Raw genomic sequence first — 20,360 nt, forward strand, 5'->3', positions numbered from 1 at the left:
AAATTGCACCACTCTTCTCTTGCTAAATATAAAACATATACAAAATTAATAATTTATTTTTGTTATAGTGATTTAAACAAATTAGTTGCTATGAATAATGAAGTGTACAATTTCCTTTCTGCCCAGGAATATGTTTATCTTATTGGTGTTTCATTTGTTGGTTTGCTCCTACCCAAAAGGAAAGCAGCTAAGTCACTTGCTTTGGTAGTCTTGATTTACTCTGCTAGGAAAGAGAGAACACAAATTTGGCATTTCCCTAACCTGAAGCATTAGGTATGCAGACAGCAGGATTATGGTTTGAGCAAAGTTAGTGACAGGAAAAGAGGCTTGATGGTCAGGTCGCCTCATGCTCTCCCCTGATCACTGGCATGTCACTGCTTTAGACTGAACAAAGAAAATGGCACTTTAGAACTCCTCTGAGTAACCTAGTGCCTGGTAATAGTCTTTCCTTGCAGTCAAATGGAGGTCTTCTTCCTTCTAAAACTGGTATATGTGGGGAAAGGGGTGTTCAGTTACTAAGGTGCAAATGTGAATTTGATCTTCAGATTGAATTTCACTTAAAAGAACACAAGTTAGGTAAAATAGTGATCCCAAGGCTAGCAAGTTGGGAACCTTGGGATGTTTGCTAGCTAGTCAGCATAGCTTCCATGTTGAGTTCAGAATAGTGATTGCCCTTGATTGTGCAAGACAAGATCTGGACACCTAAGGAATAACACCAAATGTTGACCTTCGGTCATGCTCATTTGGGCACATCTTCAGGCACAAAAATCCACATCTACCTACAAAAACACACACACACATACACACACACACACACACACACGCAAAACTGATACTGAACTTGGCTCTTATGTGGACTTGAGAGTTCTTGCTGTGCATCTAAGCAAACCTGACAATGAAACTTCCTTTCCTCAGCATCTAGACATTCCCTGCAGATGCTGCCAGGAGTCAGCTGCCTCTCTTCTCCCATTTTCACAGTCTCCATGCCCTTCGAATGTTGAGACTGAATGTTATGTTGTTCCTTTTTTTGACATTATTCTGATTTTCACAAAGAATATTGAGCCACAGACAGTTCTGGGGTCATGCTAGCTCCTACCTCTGCCTGAAATACAAGAAGAACTTGATAAGGAGCTGTTTCTATTAGTCACTGGAAAGAGCATGCATGAGGCTCAGGGCCTGAGCTACAGAATCTTTTGCTGAGCATTTTGTCATGGATTGAATAAGATGTTTCCTGACCATTGGTCCATTACTCCCATTCTATTTGTGTCTGGTTTATCCCTGTCACCATTCAGGAAGTATTACATATTCTCATTTCCAATGACACCAATGAAAATTTTCTGGTGGAGAAATCATTTATCATTACTTAGCTAAAAGGTGAAATGCTCAAAGTGGATTTGGTAGCTAAAGAGGCAATGCCTCTATATTGGTAGGGTTAAGTCTGGCACATGTGCCTTTTACAAGATCAGCCCCATACCACCTGTCTTCACATATTTTCTGCCCTTGATACAAAACCACAGCTCTCACCTAAAAGAGAGTTTAAAAAAAAAAAGTTTATTCTGGAGCCATTGTGGTAACCATGGCTTGGGAATGAAGATTTAAATTACCCCAAATTCCATGTTCCAAAGTAAAAGCAGTATTATGAAGTTCTTGCAGTTTTATAAAATCAAAGCAAATTTAAAATGGTGGTACATCAGAGGTGTGCATTGGTGCTTACATCAGAGAGGTAGGTATGTCAACATGAGGGGACCTTTCCTATAGGCCAATGATGCTCTCTGATGGTATTCTTATCTTCTGGATTGATAGAAGCTATTTGCTTTTAAATCATTAAATTCGAAAGGATTTTGTTTTTCTTTTGTCACAAGACTTTAGTTCTAGCACAGAGGTGAGCAAATTGTGGCTGTTCCAGAAGGCCAGAACTTAACCTAATATAAGGTAATTAGCCTGCAACATTCCAACCTCCCAATGGTACTGAAATTCTCATAAGCCAATCAATCTCTGCAGACAGATGCCTTCAGGAGTTCTCAAGCAACAGCCAGATTCAGGTTCTTTTCAGCGTTTCCCTTTCCTCTGTAACACAGCCAGAGACAAATAACCTCAGCTTTTCTTGGGGTGGCAAATACTATATAGTTCTCATAAACAAAACTTTGTGAGGCATTTTTTTGAAACTGTGGGTATTATGTAAAGAAAACAGTAATGTATTGTGGGTCATGGTTTTGACATTAGGAAACATCAAAAATCAGGAACTTTTTTCTCTGACCTGACAGAAAGAGAGAAGACCTTGGAGCAAAAGAATTCAAATGCAGAGTTCAAGTCTAAATACTTTCTCTTCAGAGTCAGGCCCACTGGAGAGGACACAGCTGTGTGATGAGTGGCCCCTCATCTCAGAGAGCTGGCATCTTTCTCCCTTTAAAATATAGTTTAAATCTCCTCTACTTACCAAATCTAGTGAAGTTTCTTATTTTAAAATTCCCATGATGATCATAACATGGAAAACATTAAACTTTCCAAATTAAGTGATATCTGGGTACTTATATAGAATAAAATACCTGACTGGTTCCTTCATTACAGGGAGCATGATCCTGAGTTCCAAACTATGTCCAATGGCTTTAAACTGTCTGCATTTAACAAACTGTTCTTGAGGAAAAACTAGTGTAGCATCTCACTCAGTATCACAGAAGTGTATGCATTGTTCCATTATGGTAACTTATGATATTGTTTAGATGGTGTGGTTGTTAGGTTGGTAGTTGAAGAATTAAGGCTTTCCCAACTCTTTCTTCTGAGCACTGACAGATACAAGTGTGTACTTAGCATCCTGAAAGAGTGGGTGGAGGTAGATTCTTATGATTGAATTTCACCCCCAGACATACAGATGTTAATAGATTTCCTCTTTGGCACCATCTCCTTTTATTCCATTATCCCCAGTTTCCTCTAAGGCTTGTCTGTTCTCTTAGCATATCCCCAAGATTTGTCCACATTCTTACCTATTGCAGATTGTGTTAGTCATGGTATCTATCCCTGCACATACATCATAACCTAGAAGCAAGTTGGGGAGGAAAGGGTTTATTCAGCTTACACTTCCATACTGCTGTTCATCACCAAAGGAAATCAGGATTGGAACTCAAACAGATAAGGAAGCAGGAGCTGATGCAGAGGCCATGGAGGGATGTTCTTTACTGGCTTGCCTCCCCTGGCTTGCTCAGCCTGATCTCTTATAGAACACAAGACTACCAGCCCAGAGATGGTCTCACCCACAAGGGACCCTTCCCCCTTGATCACTAATTGAGAAAATGCCCCACACCTGGATCTCATGGAGGCACTTCCCCAACTGAAGCTCCTTTCTCTGTGATAACTCCAGCTTGTGTCAAGTTGACACACAAAACCAGCCAGTACAGATTTTTCTTCCTTTTCAAAGCTAGTGTTATTTCAGTATTGAAACAATAAAGTAGGAATAAAGACTGACAGAAAGAAAAGGCAGACAGGAAATTGCATTGTATACAGACACACAGGCTGCATGCATCATTGCAATTGTGTCAGGACCTAAAACAGTAAAATCCCAGAATCAAAGGGAATGGATGTCAGTGAAGCTAAGAAGAGAGGAAGCAGAGCCATTGCTAATCAATAAAGGTTTCAGTTAAACAAGGTAAAGGGGTTCTAGAGCATTTGTGGACAGCACCGTAGCTGTGATTAACATGCTGTATCGAATACTTAGACAATTTTTTAAGAAGGGAGATTTCACACAGAGTGCTCTCAGCACTATAAAATGAAAGAAATAGATGCTATGTTTAGCATCTTCTCAGTCTCCCCTCTCATTCTTTCTGTCTCCAGGCTTTTCTTCCTACCATTCTCTTGAACTGCATTCATTTTTCTTGCACTTCTCGTAGCCTTCTGTGGAATTCCAGTGTGGTTTGAAATGCTGTTGTAGTCTTTCGGATCCCACCTGAATCTCTGCCTCTCCCAATATTTTCTGGCTTGCCCTGATGGTTCCCAAAACAAGACTTTCATCCCAGGAAATGCTCCAGAGACTGGATGTCTGCCTCCAGTTTCCTGGACGATGTGTCAGACTCTTCATCTTTTTTCAAAACTCCTTGAGCTTCAAAACAGTTTCCCTGTTTCCTACCCAGATAGAACATACCAGTATTCTCTTAATTACCAATACCAGAGACCCAGAGTAAGTTCACAATGTCTTTTGCATCCCCCCACCACCTGCTGCAAATCCCACTAGGCCAGCTACCCCAGGTTCTTTCTGCTTTTTCCTTTCTCCACTCCTAGTACCACATTATTAGTTATCTCCTCCATGATTAGGGAACTTCATATCTGCCCTTCCTAATTTTATCACGCAGAAGCTCATCTTTTATCTTACCTGAGATTTTTTAAAACCCAAATTGAACAGTAAGGATTCTCTGCTCCAAATCTTTCAGTGGCCTCCCATTATTTCAGGATAAGCTTCAGGTTTCTTAAGCTGTAGGAAAGAAGCCTGGAAAAGCAAAAACTAGTCATCGTGAAACAATTTCTCATTTGGACAAAGACCTCATTTGCTCTCTAGTACTGTCCTCTCCTGCTCCGCTACCAAACTAATCTCCCCAGTCCTACTCTACGCCACATCCATTCTGCTGCATATGTCTTGCATATAAAACTCACCTGTATGAATTTTAACATCCTGTTCCCTTTGTATATAGCATTCCTTTCGTCTCCTACACCTTGGCTCACTGAGATCTTGCCTGCTCAACCTACAAGACACAGCTCAAAAGAAACATTCATTATAACCTCCTTTTCCTCACAACCTCTCCATGTTCATAGTACTCATTCATCTGTATCCTCGACCTGCATTTCTCCTCCATTGTTCTAAAAGGTGTCTCGCAGAGTGTGCCACAGAATGGAAACACAATGGGGTTTTGATAGTGAGGCAAAGGGATGAGTACGTGAATGGAAGAGATAGGGAATGTGGGTCCAGGAGCTCCTATCAATCCCAACATCTAGACATGGTACTCTGGTTCCTTATATCACGTAGGTAACACTTGCATAGCCTATGTGCTGACATCTTTTCTAATACATTATAGCATATCTACATCAATCCTAATAGCTAAATGCAAGATAAATGTTGTGTAAATAGTTGCTGCACATTGTTCCTGAGAGAATTACTATGAGAGAACTGTGTGTATTTGGTGCAGATACAAGGCCCCCAGCCCCAAGGGTCTTTGATTCACAGCTGTTTGATTGCATGGATATGAAGTTATAGACACAGATATCTGACTGCATAGCAGATAGTGAGTGTTGTGTGATATGTCAAACCTTAGATATGTTGCATTAATCTCCAGGGTATTAAAAGAAAGGCCTTTATAGACCCGAGTTCTTCATGAATAAAATTGGGAGGTCAAACTTAAACATGATAAAACCCACTCTTAGCTCCAATCATCTCTTATCTCCATACTTGTATAAATTCATAGGAAAGCAAAATCAGCTACGAAATTAGTTGTATATTGTAGAATAGTTTATATGCCTTCAGAGCAGACTAATACCATTTAGGATTCCAGCTCACTGAATTATACCTAAGACATTTTGTATGACTTTTTAATTAACATTTCCTATTATTGAACTAATTCTATCTTAAAGATGGGCATGCATTTGGTCTATCAGAAACTGCTATAGCTCCTAGGAAGAAGGAAACAAGAGTGACATTATAATGATGCAATTCAGGCTCCTCTTTAAATGTACCTCTCCCCTTTCTTGCAGATGGAAGTCCTTACACCTGGTGGGTTGGCAAAGCCAATGAGAAGCACTACTACTGGGGAGGATCAGAGCCTGGAATTCAGAAGTGTGCCTGTGGCATAGAGCGCAACTGCACAGATCCCAAGTACTACTGCAACTGTGATGCTGACTACAAGCAGTGGTGAGTGCCCAGGGAGCACAGCCTCCCTGAATCTGCAGGTCAAATGGATTAATAGAAGGAAGTCTGAGAAAGTGCTAAAGTAAGATGATAATAGGTAAGAAGTGTGGGGAGCTAATTTAGTAGACAAATATCAGGAGCACCTAACAATACAAACGCAGAATGAGGTCAATGTGACAAGGCTATGCATTTAGAAGCTGCCCGACACATAATTGATGTGTTCATATTCCATTCTGAGAGGAAAATGAGTCATGTTGACAGCACTGATTTGCATTATAACATGTGCCCTAAGAGGATGGAGAGAACATGTAGGGCACAATACAATGTGCAGATACCTGAGAGGGGAAAAGGGCTTCAGCTCCCAGGATGTTTACTTTAGTATACAGCCTAGAAAAATAAAATGAGAAGGAAAGGGAAAGGATCCTTTGTTCCTGTTGCTTACAAGTGCTTGCCTGTCTCCTTTGCTGTCATACTCTGAATTGTTTATAACCCTGATACAAATCAGCTCAAGAAAGATCTATTTTGGCTTGTTTTCATCCCTCTGCTAGCTTTTGTCCTCCTTCACAGTGAGTGACTAAGGCAGTGTCAGTCACAGATAAAGATAAAATCAGCAGTCCTTCTCTGGGAAAAGAAGACAGGGTCTAGAAGTTTAGCTGGAAAAATAAAAACCAGAAAAAAAGAGCCTAGCCCACCTCCTACAGGTCAGTGTCAGAGCCTCCTGTCTATTCCTGTTCAGCTTGGCTGCACGTTTCTTGGGTAACCAAACTTAGGTTCCCCAAGTCTGCCTGGAATAACTGTCTACAGGAATGATGTACAAGATAAATTCATCCTATCTATTACTCAATAACTAATTCTAAGACTACAAAATGGATGGATTTTAAGACAGAGGTCTATAGATTTCACAACAGTTTGATTTCTTTAAGTAAACGGGGATATATATCTATATCATCTATACCTATATCATCTATATCTATAGATAGATAGATAGATAGATAGATAGATAGATAGATAGATAGATAGATAGACAGGTAGATATCCTGTCTACTTCAGTGACTTATGACTTAGAGTCTATGTGTGTTGTATAAAACATAAGTAGCTATCATTATGTTCTTATTTTTTAAAATATATGTGCCTTGTGAATATCTGCCACTTGTGTGTGGAGTTCCTAGAGACCAGAAGAGGGTATTAGGCCCTCTAGAGCTGGAGTTCCAGACAATTATAACCTACTCAGTATGGGTACTGGCATTTGAACCTGGGTCCTCTGCGAGAGTAGCAAGTACTCCAAACCACTGGGCAATCTCTCCAGTTTCTCATGTTCCATTTGTTGTTTGCTGTGAAAGGAAATTTCTAATAGCTAATTTTCCCTTTTGTTTGAAGAACACATCTATACACACACATGCTACACAAAGAGTGGAAGTTGAAAGTGGGGAAGGCACAGCATTTAGGTCAATCTCTTTTTTTTTTTAATTTCAACTGTCCATCGATAAGTCATATCTTCAACAAATACCAGGTGAACATTCATGGGAAGGGATTCTGCCAGTTACTGGGATAATACAGAAAGTGGCACCAAACGGAAGCTCTGCCCCTGACTTATTTTCAGTCTTTACAGGCTATGACTTCAGTCAGCAGGGCTAGAAGACTCTGATTCACTTGTCTCTTCTGCTCTGATTCTCTGGCCCTTCAGGAGGCCGGCATGGCACAGACAGTGTCGTTACCATCACCACTGTTCAATTCTTCTTGCCCTACTTCATAGGAACACTGAGAAAAGCAGGGAGAGAGAAAATTCTAGGGCATGCCTCCTAGTAAAACCTCTTTGTTTCTAGACATCACGCTGGGTGCAAAGGGACTGTTGACAATGAATTATGTCTTTCATCCATAGGCAACTCACAGACCAGTTATAGGAAAAGGCATATATGTGTGGTCACCAGGACCCAGTCAGTGCTCTGAGGAAGATGCGAAGGACACTACTTGCTAGAGGGAGAAACTTTAACACCAACTGAAGGAAGGAAGGGAGGGGTCAAGAATGTTCTCGGAGAAAGTGACATGCTCTAAATGGGAAGTAGGGTTTCTCCGGTTTGAAGTTCTTGAAGGGGAAGCATAAGTAAGCACAGCCTGTGTGGGAACTGTCAGTGCAGTGCTTCTATGATATGACTTGAGGTTCGCCATGTAGTCCTGTCACGAGGGAGTTCTGAAGGACAGAAGGAATCAGCTATATGATGTCACAAAAATTTTTCTGTTTCTTACTTTTCTATTGGTGTGATATAATACCACGGCCAAGGAACCTTATAGAAGATAGGGTGTCTTTGGGCTGAACATTGCAGAGGGTTAGAAGTCAATCACCATCGTTAACAGCAGGCAGGCATGACAGCTGGAATAGCAAGCTAAGACTTTACATCTTGAGCATCAAGCACAGCGTGAGGCAGCAAAAATGAAATGTAAAAGCCAGCAAACAGTAGTGTATCTTTTCCAACAAGGCCATGCTCCTAAGCCTCCTTAAACAGCTCCAGCAACTGAGGTCCAAGTACACAAATGTCAAAGATGACAGAGTACATTCTCATTCACACCACCATGGAACTAGAAAATCATCAAGAGCTTAAGTCATAGATTGAAGGGACCATTGAGAATGACAGAATGTGTATGAGAGTCTTGTGAGTCAGGAGCTACTTGGCCTAGAGTTTATGACCACGAGAGAAGAAAAAGAAATCAATTCAGGCTTGCTGTTTGGACCCCTTGAAATGTAGCGACAGCCATCTGTAAGCAACCAGGAACTCTAGGTAGAAGAAACAGATGATGAGTTCTCCTGAAATCCTTGTGGGATTTCAGGGAAGAAATACAGACTTTAGAGAAATGCATTTGCCTCTTAAACCTTCCAAAGAACATAACTGAATCCAGATCCCAGAACAGAAAGCTTGGTATGGATACACTTGTTCCAGCCTCTCTCACAGACCTCCTCAGGAAAGCTTCAGGTAAACTGATTTTAGATACCCAGAACCCCTGTCACTGCTGGCACCTTGTTCTCTCGTGACTCCATAGCAACTAGAATATCCTTACCACTGTTTTGTTTCTGTAGAATTTTCTGACACCACATAACATAGGTACTACATTTTAAACAAATTGAAAAATATAATTAATTTGTAATAGCAAGTATTAAAATATTCTGTGACATGAGAGATAAGGCTTTCAGCTTGTCTCATTAGTATATTAGACAAAGAATACCTGTGTGGATGCTTTAATTATTTGAAGTAAGTTCAGGTGTTTCTGGAGTCTTCTTTTAAAATATTCAGGAGCAGTAGAGAGAACTTAGCTTGAAGCTAGGCTATTTGACATCCAGATTTACCACTTTCTCCCATTGGCCGGGAGTTTGTCAATGGAGCTAGGCTGACTGGACATGGATATGTCCTCTCTGCCTGATCACTTCTAAGATTGTAATCCTGCATCACCACGCTCAGCTCTGGCTTTTCTGTCATGAGTTGTGGGTATCAAACCCAGGCCCTTGCACTTGTGAAAAGCACTTTAATCACTTTACCAGCTGCTCTGTCTCTGCAGCCCATATGAAATTCTTTTATGTGGTTTATGTCGCATTTCCCAGTGATTCTAACTGAATCATCAGAAATGAGCCTAACCTGGAAGTGATTCCTTCATGCTCTTGCCTGGCTCTGCAGTAGGCCTCAAGTCAGATTGCCTTCCTCTCTCTGCAAGTGTTACAGACAATAAGGGATTATTGAAGGGTGTTTTGTTTTGGTCCCCTGCCCTGCACCCCCCAGAAATGGCCTGAGAAGCAGACTGTTCTGAAGAATGCACCCAGCCTTTGCTTCCTTCCCGGTCCATTGGGCATGAACAAGAACGGCTTTTCCAAGGGTAAAACTTTGCAATCCATGTTCGCTGCAACATTGTCTGGGAGCCCATATCCCCCACCCCCCAAACAGGCAGGAAAGTTGACTGTGGATGCCACTGCCTCCCTGACTAGGACATGTGAATGAGGAATAGTATCCAGATGACCCTCAGTGCTCTCCAGTGATACTGCTGTTACTTCTGCTGAGATTCAGGGAAAGGAAAAACAAGTGTGTACCTACAAGTACAACTCACGTGGGAAATCACTTTGAATGTGTTGTAAGGTTAGAATAATGCCCTGATGGCCTCTATTTCAGACTGCTTTCAGCCCAAAAAGGGACTTATTTCTTCCCATGGGTTTATTTCAATAGCAAAGACTTGTTTCATCAGTGGACTGAGACTCAAATGAGTACACAGTCCTCTTTTATCATTCCACACTCTGAAGCCCAGCTTGGGACATTTAATTTTTAGAGCTGCTGCCTCTCCTGCCGTCTCTGCTGCTGCTGGTGGTACTGGTGGTGGTGGTGGTGGTGGTACCTGATTTATGTGTAATGATATGCAAAGGGGCACACCAAGGTGGAGAACATTTTACAGAGTCTGTCTCTCTTCCCACCTTTATTTGGCTTCTAAGGATTCAACTCAGATCCTCAGATATATGTGACAAGCACCGGAACCATCTCACTGGACCCTGACTTAAGTTTTATTATCAGCCGAATGGAATCCAATGACACTCTTCAAGCTACATGAAGGTCACAAAGTGTGTTTATGAGTGAATTCTTAAAATTATAGTGGGATATATTATTTTTATTATTGCTTAAATACCAGACTGGCCCCTGCTAAAATCATCACAAATATCTGAAACTGCAGATGCATAATTTAGGAATCAAAACAAACAAGCAAAACTCCAAAGACAATAATGAGCAGAGAAAATGCTAAAACCCCATTTCATATTCCCAGGTTAGAGCTTTCACATGATATCATGAAAATATCGCCATTGCTTTTTTCTTTTGGACAATTTGTAAGTGCTGTGGCTTTAGCCAGCTATTGAAAAATTTTAAATTCTAAGTTTAAGCCACAGACCACATGTTAAATGGCTAACACTAAAACTTAGATTGAATGTTAACTCTTATCCAGTAGAATAAAATGCATACAAATGGAGCTGAGATAAATGAGATAGTAGCTCAGAGCAGGACAGGTCTCTCAACAAAGCCACCATGGCCAGGAAGTCCCATAACCATCCCCATAATTGCCTGATTATCTATGCTGTGAGAAGTTTTGCACAGTTATTTCTGGGATTGGAAGTGATTTAACATTTATGATTTACTATTCACAGCAATAGTCAATATCCCCACCCACCATGCCAGAATCCTAATTAAGCGAGCCTAGGTCTCAGCTAAGTAGCCACTGCTGGGTAATTCCTGGTCTCAGGCAGCCTGACACAATAAGCAAGATCATCACCTCTAAAATTAACCATTCTGAAATAGAATTATGGGTGAAGCAGCATCATGTGCTGCTAGAGGACCCTTGTCTCATTCTGTGGCTCTTGTAGAATTTCTGCAGAATTACAACCTGACCAAGGTGATACAGGCATGCTGGGATGGAAGTGGAGTGAAAAACCATTAGCCCAGACTTTGTAACGATTAGCAAGCAGTTCCCACCCCCACATTAGGAAGGCTGATCAGATGCTAACCACTTGGATTCTGTTCTATTCTTTCTGAAGGAATCTGCTTGTTTATCAGGTTTTTGCTTTCTGGAAATAATCTATGTCCAGCTTTATCCAGTCAGGAGCTGATCCAAGGGTCTCTCCCATGTTTCAAAGCCAGCAAATTGCTTTCCATTGTCCCAGCTTCCTAACCACCAACTAATTACTGAGTATCTTGAATATTTCAAAAAGTGTTCATTATACATTTTCATTGTTTATAAATGACTTTGTCTAATCCTTTTGCTGACATTTTCCTACAAAGTTTTCAGATGGCTTCTACATGAACTGAAATATTTATGAGTTTAGTTTCATCTATCTCATTGATCAGATAATGCTACTGGAGTCATCCATTGCTTGTCAGGCTTGATTCCAGTGACTGAAATGTATCGTGTCATTTAAACTTCACATTTGTCCTAGGATAGAGGGCAATCATTTTACCATATAGGTGAGAAAAGTAAGTCCCAGAGAGGTTAATTTACCAGGACACATAGCTAAGAACTGATGGGAAGAGATTCAAATCTTGAACAAACAGCTCCACAGTCAGACTTAAATATTATAACACACACACACACACACACACACACACACACACACACACATGCTGAGGTGGGGGAGGGGGAAGAGAGGAAGAGAATAAGGGAGAGATGTCAGGATTTTTCCATTTTTAATTATGGTTTAATTTATTTTTTTCTTTTTTTTTATTAGGTATTTTCCTCATTTACATTTTCAATGCTATCCCATAGGTCCCCCATACCCACCCCCCCAATCCCCTATCCACCCACTCCCCCTTTTTGGCCCTGGCGTTCCCCTGTACTGGGGCATATTTATTTTATAAATTATTTTAAGTGTCAATTAAGTAACATCAAGCATATTAATTGTATTGTGCAATCATCCCCTCTCATTCATGTTTAGAGATCCTCACATCTGATGAAACTGAAGCCCCATATTTATTAAACAATAACTCACCAATGCCCCTGGCAACCCCTCCCCCCCCCCCATTGTCCTGTTTCTTTGACTTCAACCACTCTAAGCACATCTCATGAGAAAAATTATAAAAGGTTTCTCTTCTGGGACCGGCTTCTTTCGCTTAGCATAGTGATGCCAAGATTCATGTGTCTCGTATTAGGTATCAGAATTTCGTTTCTTTTCACAACTGTGTCTAAGTCTCCACTGTTTATATACTGTGCTAGTGTATTCATTAACCCGGCGTATTCATTACTCACATACATAGAATAAATAAATCTTAAAAAAAAGAATCCCATTACTTGGGATGGAGGGAGGCTGAGGCAAGAAGAGCTCTGTGAGTTTAAGGCTAGACTGACTGGGTTACAGAATAAACTCTGTGAACATCAGAGTTGTATCTACATTTGAGAAACAGCAAACAGTCACAGAGAGCATGAGTGTACAACTGCTTTTTGTTTTATATACTTTCACGTACCTAAGTACTCTTGATGTTTGTGTGTCTTGCTGTTTTAATCTTGTAAAAGAAGGAGTCTTTAGTATTAGTTCGTTTGAATGATTTCTAACTGTTGAATCTGGACCCAGTAGCTTGCTGGGTACGATGCCCATCAGGGAGTTGTAAGAGCTCACGCTGACGCTTTCTTGGCCACAGAGTTGAAGTCAGTAGTGCATGATGGGTGTGATATTGAATATGGATTGTTAATTTAAGAGGACCTAAAATCACCAGGGAGGCAAATCTCTTGGCCTAACTATAAGAGAGCTTCCTGATTGGGTTAGCTGAGAAGAGCCATCCTAATTGTTCTTAACACTACTCAATGGGCTGAAGTCCTAGACCAAATACAAGAGAAAAAGTGGGCTGAGCACCAGCTATGCTCACTCTCTGCTTCCTGACTGCAGATGCAGTGTGACCACCGCCTCACACTCCTACTGCCATTTCCTTACCATGGTGGACTGCACCCTCCAACTGAACCAAAGCAACCCTTCCTTCCTTCCTTCCTTCCTTCCTTCCTTCCTTCCTTCCTTCAAGTTGCTGTTTTTAATGTATATGGATGTTCTGTTTACATGTATGTATAGCAGATGGCATGCCTGATGCCTACAGAAGCCAGAAGAGGGTAATGGTTCACCACGGGTAATGGAAATTGAACCTATGTCCTTAGGAAGAGCGGCAAGTGCTTCTAACTGCTCGACCACCTCTCTGGTCCATCTTAGGTTGCTTTTGGTAGACATTTTATACTAGCAATAGGAATAATGACAAATACAATGGAGTAGAAAAAGAGATTTCAAGGAGAAGATACCTGTGGGCATGAAGGCCCTTCTACATCTTATTAGAAAATTCTCAGCATACATCTGCTGTAATTGAAATTAAGTTACTTTCTACAAGAAGCTCATGTTAAGAGGCAGATGCACCAAGCACATGTATATGTTTGTATGTACACACACAGCCAGTTCCCTTGGGGTCTTCAGGAACAACTTGCCAACATCTTCTGATCTGGCCTCAGGTAACAGCCATGTTCTGACTCTGCTGCTGAGAGTGCTTTCATGACTTCTCCTTATGGGCATGGGGGGAAGAACACAGACTCCACCTGCTACTTGTTTAGGGGAAAACATGGGTAAAAATGGAGCCCTGTCTATATAGATAAAGATGACTTCTCAGAGACAGAGCAATTTAATTTAATTCATGGAGAAAAGAAGTGTCATCTAATATCACTCAGACAAGGCTCCACCATATCTACATCATTACACTAAAAGCACACATCACAAGAAATGTGAAGCTTTGTGTTCTGACCCCAAATCTAAGAGCAGTCTGGAAATCTAAGATCTGCCTAAAGTGTCCAGAAACATAAAGCCACAGAAGTCATTTACTATAATCTAGAAACTCTTAGAACCACTAGCCTGTCCCATTGCTCCCCAAAGAAACAAGTACAGCTCTAATGCCCTTGGATTTTAAGATACAACAGACCATTTCATGCAGAAAGGAAGGTGAAAGAAATCCAGATAACAGATGTTTGCAAAGGGCCTCCGCTTATATAGAGAAAAATGAACAGAATCATAGGGAATCCTATTACAAAATAAAAATTCTTTCAGAGAAGTGGAGGGATGTTCTGTAAATGCACAATCTCCCAAAACAGTGCCAGGAACTAGGAGCCAAGCATTCATATACAGGAACCTCGGAGGGCTTTACATATCCAAACCATAACAAATTGCACCAGCAGAGCCTTGCAGCATAGTATCCCTCCAAAATCTAAAGTCCTTTTAGGAAGGCACAGCTTTCCATTGTGTGTGTCTGGGTTAGGAGCTCCAGATTAAAGCTCCTGCACTCTCATTAAGAATTCACACTGGATATATGCCCAGGAGAGGTATTGCTGGATCCTCCGGTAGTACTATGTCCAGTTTTCTGAGGAACCGCCAGACTGATTTCCAGAGTGGTTGTACAAGCCTGCACTCCCACCAACAATGGAGGAGTGTTCCTCTTTCTCCACATCCTCGCCAGCATCTGCTGTCACCTGAATTTTTGATCTTAGCCATTCTGACTGGTGTGAGGTGGAATCTCAGGGTTGTTTTGATTTGCATTTCCCTGATGATTAAGGATGTTGAACATTTTTTCAAGTGCTTCTCTGCCATTCGGTATTCCTCAGGTGAGAATTCTTTGTTCAGTTCTGAGCCCCATTTTTTAATGGGGTTATTTGATTTTCTGAAGTCCACCTTCTTGAGTTCTTTATATATGTTGGATATTAGTCCCCTATCTGATTTAGGATAGGTAAAGATCCTTTCCCAATCTGTTGGTGGTCTTTTTGTCTTATTGACGGTGTCTTTTGCCTTGCAGAAACTTTGGAGTTTCATTAGGTCCCATTTGTCGATTCTCGATCTTACAGCACAAGCCATTGCTGTTCTGTTCAGGAATTTTTCCCCTGTGCCCATATCTTCAAGGCTTTTCCCCACTTTCTCCTCTATAAGTTTCAGTGTCTCTGGTTTTATGTGAAGTTCCTTGATCCACTTAGATTTGACCTTAGTACAAGGAGATAAGTATGGATCGATTCGCATTCTTCTACACGATAACAACCAGTTGTGCCAGCACCAATTGTTGAAAATGCTGTCTTTCTTCCACTGGATGGTTTTAGCTCCCTTGTCGAAGATCAAGTGACCATAGGTGTGTGGGTTCATTTCTGGATCTTCAATTCTATTCCATTGGTCTACTTGTCTGTCTCTATACCAGTACCATGCAGTTTTTATTACAATTGCTCTGTAGTAAAGCTTTAGGTCTGGCATGGTGATTCCGCCAGAAGTTCTTTTATCCTTGAGAAGACTTTTTGCTATCCTAGGTTTTTTGTTATTCCAGACAAATTTGCAAATTGCTCCTTCCAATTCGTTGAAGAATTGAGGTAAGAAGGACACATGCTCCACTATGTTCATAGCAGCCTTATTTATAATAGCCAGAAGCTGGAAAGAACCTAGATGCCCCTCAACAGAGGAATGGATACAGAAAATGTGGTACATCTACACAATGGAGTACTACTCAGCTATTAAAAAGAATGAATTTATGAAATTCCTAGCCAAATGGATGGACCTGGAGGGCATCATCCTGAGTGAGGTAACACATTCACAAAGAAACTCACACAATATGTATTCACTGATAAGTGGATATTAGCCCCAAACCTAGGATACCCAAGATATAAGATATAATTTGCTAAACACATGAAACTCAAGGAGAATGAAGACTGAAGTGTGGACACTATGCCCCTCCTTAGATTTGGGAACAAAACACCCATGGAAGGAATTACAGAGACGGAGTTTGGAGCTGAGATGAAAGGATGGACCATGTAGAGACTGCCATAGCCAGGGATCCACCCCATAATCAGCATCCAAACGCTGACACCATTGCATACACTAGCAAGATTTTATTGAAAGGACGCAGATGTAGCTGTCTCTTGTGAGACTATGCCGGGGCCCAGCAAACACAGAAGTGGATGCTCACAGTCAGCTAATGGATGGATCATAGGGCTCCCAATGGAGGAGCTAGAGAAAGTAGCCAAGGAGCTAAAGGGATCTGCAACCCTATAGGTGGAACAACATTATGAGCTAACCAGTACCCCGGAGCTCTTGACTCTAGCTGCATATATATCAAAAGATGGCCTAGTCGGCCATCACTGGAAAGAGAGGCCCATTGGACTTGCAAACTTTATATGCCCCAGTACAGGGGAATTCCAGGGCCAAAAAGGGGGAGTGGGTGGGCAGGGGAGTGGGGGTGGGTGGATATGGGGGACTTTTGGTATAGCATTGGAAATGTAAATGAGTTAAATACCTAATAAAAAATGGAAAAAAAAAAAAAAAGAATTCACACTGGGATGTGGAGTGTACCAAAGGGGCTCACCCAGGCAAGAGTGAGATGCTACAGCTCTCAAGCCTCTGTGCTTCCCTCAGCACTGAACTAAAACATCCCTTAACTACAGAGATGGGAAATGTCTCTCCAGTTTCTAGAAGAAGCAGAAAAGATGATATATAATGTACTGTCTCGGGCATAGACTTGCACGGCATAGAACCCTTGTGACACTTCATGGATTGTACCATGACAAGAAGGTAATTGGACCTCAGAAAGATGTCAGCGAAATGTCAATATGGTTTGATCACAGCCTAAAGTAATATTGATGATAGCAAGGAGAGAGAGAGAGAGAGAGAGAGAGAGAGAGAGAGAGAGAGAGAGAGAGAGAGAGAGAAGAATCAGGCAAACATCTATCAGCTGCTCAGAACGCCACAGGTTCTGGAAATAGATGGAGCCTAGTAACTGAATATTAAATGGACTGGAGTACAATAGATGATGTGGTCATCTTGAGAGAAACAGAAGGATAAGCCAAGAAAACATTCAGAGGACAGCCTTTATTTCCTATTCTTAGTTTACTCCATGAGATCTGTTATATGGTCCAAGAAACAAAATACATTTGGCCCTTAAATCAATCACACACAGGACAAAATTAAAAAGTATGTTGAAGCTAAAACAATAGGTCAGTTGGTGAAGTGCTTAGTTTGCAAGCATGAGGGCCTGATTTTGTCTCTAGAACCTGTGTGGTGATGGGAAAGAAGAGGGTGGGAGGAGAAGGAGGGGGAGGATGAGGAGGAGCAGACGCAAGAGTAGGAAGGGGAACGAGGAGGAGGCAGCGGTGGTGGCAGCAGCAGAGGCAGCAGCAGCAAGGTGTGGTGGCACTTAGATTCCCAGAGTTGAGAAGGTAGAGACATGGAGATCCATAAGGCTTTCTGGCAAGCCAGCCTAGTCTACATGGCCATACCCAAACCAATAAGAGACCCTGTCCCTACCTACAAAAGAAAGAAAATAGTTAGGGAGAATGACACACTAGATTGTCTTCTAGCTTCCATAGACATTCATGTATGTGTGCAAAGATACTGCACATACATTCACACACACACACACACACACACACACACACACAAACACACACACACAATGTCACTGTGTTAAATAAAACTGCCAAGAGGAAGCTTTACAACATGCCATCATTGGGTGGTGTAGATGCAGTCTGTTTGTTTCCTCTTACTTCCCTGAGACTTGAAAGTCCTTGTAGCTGAAACTCATCGCCCCATGTTCTCCATCAGGCCACTCACCTCCTCCCACTGTCCCTGAGTATGTTCCGATTGATGCCCCTACACTTGCAGTTTCTCAAGCCCATCATTGCCCTACACAGCACCAAACTACACTTTGTTTCCAAGCAGTCTCCTCCCGCAGGTCCCTGTCTGTCTCATCACCTCAACTTTCCTTTCAGTTATGAATGATAGTGCTGCGACAACTCTGCAAATTAACTTCCACCTTGATAGTCCCTTATGACATTCCTCTGTCTAGACCTGCAGTCTTCTAGAGCTGGCTTCTTATAAACATGATCAGGTTGATGATGTTTCTAGTGTGTGGTTAGAAATCATTGATCTCAAGTGAGGTTGAATTTTTCCAGAAGTACCTTTAAATGTGAGCCAAAATAAATTCTTCCATCCTTAAGTTGCTGTGAATGTTAATATTGATTGTTAAACTGAGAGGAAGTAAAGTCACCTAAAAATCAAACCTTTGAGGGATATCCTTGATTAGATTGTTTGAGGTAGGAAGATTCACCAGGCTGGAGTCTTGGACAGCATTGGCCTTCATCTCTCTTTGCTTCCTGGCTGAATAAGCAACAACCAGCTGTCCTGTGCTCCTGCTCCCATGACTTCCCTGCCATGACGGGCTGTATCCTCAAACTGTGAGCCAAGCCTTTCTTCTTATGTTGTTGTTGTCAAGTATTTTGTCATAACAAGAAAAGTAACTAATACCTTCACATACTTTTCACACAAGACTATACACATATGTTCTGTGGGTATACTGTATTCCTATTACACATACAGACACACATGTATGAACTATGCACACGTGTGTGTGTGTGTGTACACACATGCACACACACACACACACACACACACACACACACACACACACACGCAATATAATCCTTGACATGCTGATGCTGCCTTGGTAGTTTTGAAGGTAAAGGAAGGGGCAAAAGTCAAGAAATGCAGGCAGCCTGCAGTAGCTAAAAACGGCAGGGGAGCATACTATCTCTAAGAGATTTTATACAGCCTTGACACTAACTTAACTTTAGTCTAGCCAACTCATGCAAAGTTCTGTCTCATGGACCATTTGGATGATAAACTCTACTGTTTAGTGTGTGTCAATTTGCTGTGGCTGTTCTGCTGTGGTAAGACACTGAAAAGACTCCAAGCAACTTGATTTTTCTTCCATGTTGGTTTAATAATATATTGTTTAATATAGTATATTATTGACTGATAGAATGGCCTGGCAGAAAACTTGAAAAGCATGCCCCCAAAATGGCCAGAATTGTGTTTCCAGACCTTCCATTGCTTGCTTATTCCAGGAGCACTAAAGCTTAGAGGAGAGGAATGGGACTTTCTTTGTGCTAGTCTGCTGACCAACCAAATAAGGGGATTCAATTTTATCTATCATCAGGCCTCCTTCATGTAGATTATACACTGCAATTGACAGAACCATTCATCGCTTATTCAATGGTCCAGCCCTATGAGTCCAGCAACAACTGGAGGAGTAGAACCTTCATGGAGGTACTCAAGGTTGGGTGGTTGAAAGGTTTCACTATTTTGTCTCCTGCTGATCATCTTGCCTTTATTATTATGACTTCATGTACCTAGTCCACCAATCATCTTTTATTTTATGGGCAGGCAGAGAAATGGTTGACTAATGAGGCTCTGTCCATAGTTTTAGTTTTATAACATCTAACAGTCTTCAGAGAGATGGGGTGAGCATGTTGGGAGTTTCAGCCAGGTAGCCTTGCTTCAAGGAGAATGACATCAGCCTGTTTTCCAACCATTCTTATTCTTAGTCTGTAACTGTAACTGCCATACTCTTCATGAGACACACAACCTTGAGTCTGCTTATCGAAGGGCCTTTATAAGTAGGATACTGCCTGGAAAGTTACAAACATTTTTGTTTTTGTTTTTGTTTTTGTTTTTGTTTTTGTTTTTGTTTTTGTGTGTGTGATTATTTAGGGGATGTTTAGTCAGCTTCCTATATTTCATGGGAGCTATCTTATTTCCCAAGGTCCTTAGGAATGCTGTCATCAATTGTCAAATAGACTTTTCAAGAGTGATTTTTTTCTTCATTTATCTATCTACCTATTTACTCTCCATATGACCAATATCAGAAATAGATGACCATTTCTACTAGTTATAGGCAATATAACTGTCTTCCATACTTTTTCTGTTGTTGTCATGGGATATTCTACCAAAAGCAAAATAAGGGAGAAAGAGTTAATTGTGTCTCATAGTTCAAGATCACAAACCATTATAGCAAAGAGTTACAGCAACAGGATCTTGAAGCAGGTTGTGACTGTGTTCATAGTCAAGTAGAAAAAAAAATGACTGATAGCATTGAAGTCACTTTCTGCTCCATTTAGTACTATACAGGACCCCTTCCCTGGG

At 41.2% G+C, this 20,360-nt stretch overlaps 1 protein-coding gene across 1 annotated transcript in view; it reads left to right on the forward strand.

The window, feature by feature from the left end:
* Positions 1-20,360, forward strand: part of Cntnap2 (contactin associated protein-like 2) — a 2,241,333-nt gene that overhangs the window by 1,693,949 nt on the left and 527,024 nt on the right. The window contains exon 14 of the mRNA NM_001004357.2: positions 5,731-5,887. Coding sequence (NP_001004357.2) covers positions 5,731-5,887 — 157 coding nt within the window. The remainder of the gene's footprint in view (positions 1-5,730; positions 5,888-20,360) is intronic.

Source organism: Mus musculus, chromosome 6 (assembly GCF_000001635.26).
Source record: "Mus musculus strain C57BL/6J chromosome 6, GRCm38.p6 C57BL/6J".
In the NCBI taxonomy this organism is placed as follows: Eukaryota; Metazoa; Chordata; class Mammalia; order Rodentia; family Muridae; genus Mus; species Mus musculus.